Genomic DNA, 2237 nt, shown 5'->3' with positions numbered 1-2237 from the left:
CTTCCCCTCCTCCTCCCCGCTCCTCTCCTCCGCTCCTCTCCTCTCGTCTCTGCGCGCGCGCGCCTCCGCATCGTCCAAGTCCGGCATGCACTGGTCGATGCAGTTGAACATCCCCTTCGCCTGCGGGTCGCGCGGCGAAGCGCACGTCGGCCCGCCCGCCAAGGTCCCCAGAAACGTCCGCGAATGCCACCTCCCTCTCTCTCTCTCTCCCTCCCTCTGTCGACTCTCTTCTCGCGGCCCGCCCGGCGGCGGTGCCGCTGCATTCCCTCCCCCGCCCAATCCCTTCATGACGCGGGTGGGCACCTTTTGGGCCTCGGCCGCGACGCCCGACTTGGTGTACTCCTGTCTCGCTGTCGCGGCGAGCGAGGAGCCCTGGTCCAGCAGGCCCTGCCCGTAGCTCGTCGCCGTCTTGCGCGCGTCGATCTTTGCACACTTGCCAACCTTCTCGGCAACCCACTGGATGCCTGTCGCGGGCGGCAGCGCGCAGCGGGAGGTGTGAGCGGCGACCGCGGTCGGCCTCCTCCCACAGGAGCGTTGTGCTGTGGCACAGGAGCGTTGGCGGGAAACGTGCGTCGCTCGCGGTAGGCCGGTTGCACACGCAAGCGCGAGACCGCGCCCGAGGCAGAGGGGCGTGCGCGCACGCACCGAGAACCATCCGCAACAGCCGCCGTGTATCGAGGCTGCCTTCAAGTCCCAAGAAGTGGCGGCGCGAAGTAAGGTGCGGAAAGGGGCGCCCTCTTTACAGCGCGCGAAAAGAAATCGAGGCGCGCGCTCTGTTCCTCCTTGAAGCGAGAACGTGGGAGCCGATAGACGCGGAGATGTACGCGATACTCGCATACTTACGCAAAATGGCGAGCGCGAGCGATGCGCAATCGCGGCGGTGCTTAGTGCTATGCGACTGCAAACCCGCGCTGCAGCAAATTGAGAATGCGCACCGCAAAGGGATGCCAGAAGGTCTGAGGGACTGGGAGAGAGGCGGACTGCTGGAGGCGATCGCTTACTATAGATCGAAGCTAGAGGCGGTGGTCTTCATGTGGGTGCCAGCACACGTGGGAATAGCCTGCAACGCATACGCCGACGCGGTGGCGACAGCATACCTCGGAAATAACGACGCGGAGGACGCCTCGAAAGTGGTGCGGGACGCGGTGCGAACTCGGCCGTGCATGTACACAGTGAGAAAGGAGATGGCAGAAGACCCGGAGAAGAGGGAGATATCGGACCGACGGACATACGGGCACATGCGCCAGAGCGCACACGAGTGGGTGTGCGAACAACTTCGAAAGACGGTGAGGCCGGGATCGCACACGGCAGGGGTGGCGGGACGGCTGTGGAGCGAAGTGGCTGTAGCCAGCCTGAAACATCGATGGGACAATAAGATGAGATTGCCCGACGAGAACGGGGGGAAGGACAGGCGGGCGACATTTGACGACGTCGGGGATCACAATGTGACGACCAAAACGATCTTGGGGGCCAGGGTGAGACAACAGGTCGGGGTGCCACATGGGGCACACCACAGGCGTATTCTAGAGGGGGAAAAGAAGCGGGGAATGAGGGGCCCCGCCACGAGAAGCGCGTTCTGGGGATGCAGAGCGTGCAAGGCGGCTAGGGATGAGGCCACAAAAGAGGCGTCGTTGGCGCACATACTGAGCGGCAGCTGCGCTGGAAATAAGGAAGAGGTAGTGGGGAAGGCAGCCTCGATGGCCATACAGACATGGGTGCGAAACAACGACAAGACCAAGGCACGGGCAGAGGAACGAGAGAAGAATATAGAGTGGATAAAGCGCCTGTTCACGGCATGGAGGGTAAGCCACGCCGAACGCAAGGAAGCCGGGGAAGACGACCCCGAGGAGGACGAAACAAAAGTGGAAATCCCGCCGTCAGCTGTCACAATATACCCGAAGGGAACCCCAGTGCCAACACCGACCATTGAGGTACAAGTGCTCGAAACGAGAGTGGACCTGAGCAACGACATGACAGGGCGGGATATGCTCGCAGTGGGAGTCAGAAATGTGGTCCTTGCGCGAGGAATGCTCGATAAACTCGAGGGACCAAAATACGCGGAGAGGAGAGCGGAGTTACGCAGAAAGGCGAGAGAAGCAGCGAGAGCAAGAGATCGGCAGACGACAGCGGCGTCTCAGAACGAGGCCGGGGAGAGCGATGAGTCAGGGGAAGAGACAGCAGGAGAGAGAACGACGAGAGTGAGAAGAATGCGAGGTGGCATGAAGGTCGCTGCAAGA

At 62.2% G+C, this 2237-nt stretch overlaps 1 protein-coding gene across 1 annotated transcript in view; it reads right to left on the bottom strand.

Moving 5' to 3' along the window:
* Window positions 1-655, bottom strand: part of EMIHUDRAFT_471637 (hypothetical protein) — a gene marked incomplete at its 5' end in the record, with an annotated part of 2023 nt that extends 1368 nt beyond the window's left edge. Inside the window, 3 exons of the mRNA XM_005784723.1 lie at window positions 64-120; window positions 304-464; window positions 508-655. Of these exons, the coding sequence (XP_005784780.1) occupies window positions 64-120; window positions 304-464; window positions 508-655 (366 nt within the window). The remainder of the gene's footprint in view (window positions 1-63; window positions 121-303; window positions 465-507) is intronic.
* Between the last annotated feature and the right edge of the window lie 1582 nt (window positions 656-2237).

Source organism: Emiliania huxleyi (genome assembly GCF_000372725.1).
Source record: "Emiliania huxleyi CCMP1516 chromosome Unknown EMIHUscaffold_1684, whole genome shotgun sequence".
Lineage (NCBI taxonomy): Eukaryota > Haptophyta > Isochrysidales > Noelaerhabdaceae > Emiliania > Emiliania huxleyi.
The sequence above is the reverse complement of the archived record's forward strand: the minus strand, read 5'-3'. Positions and strand labels throughout refer to the sequence as shown.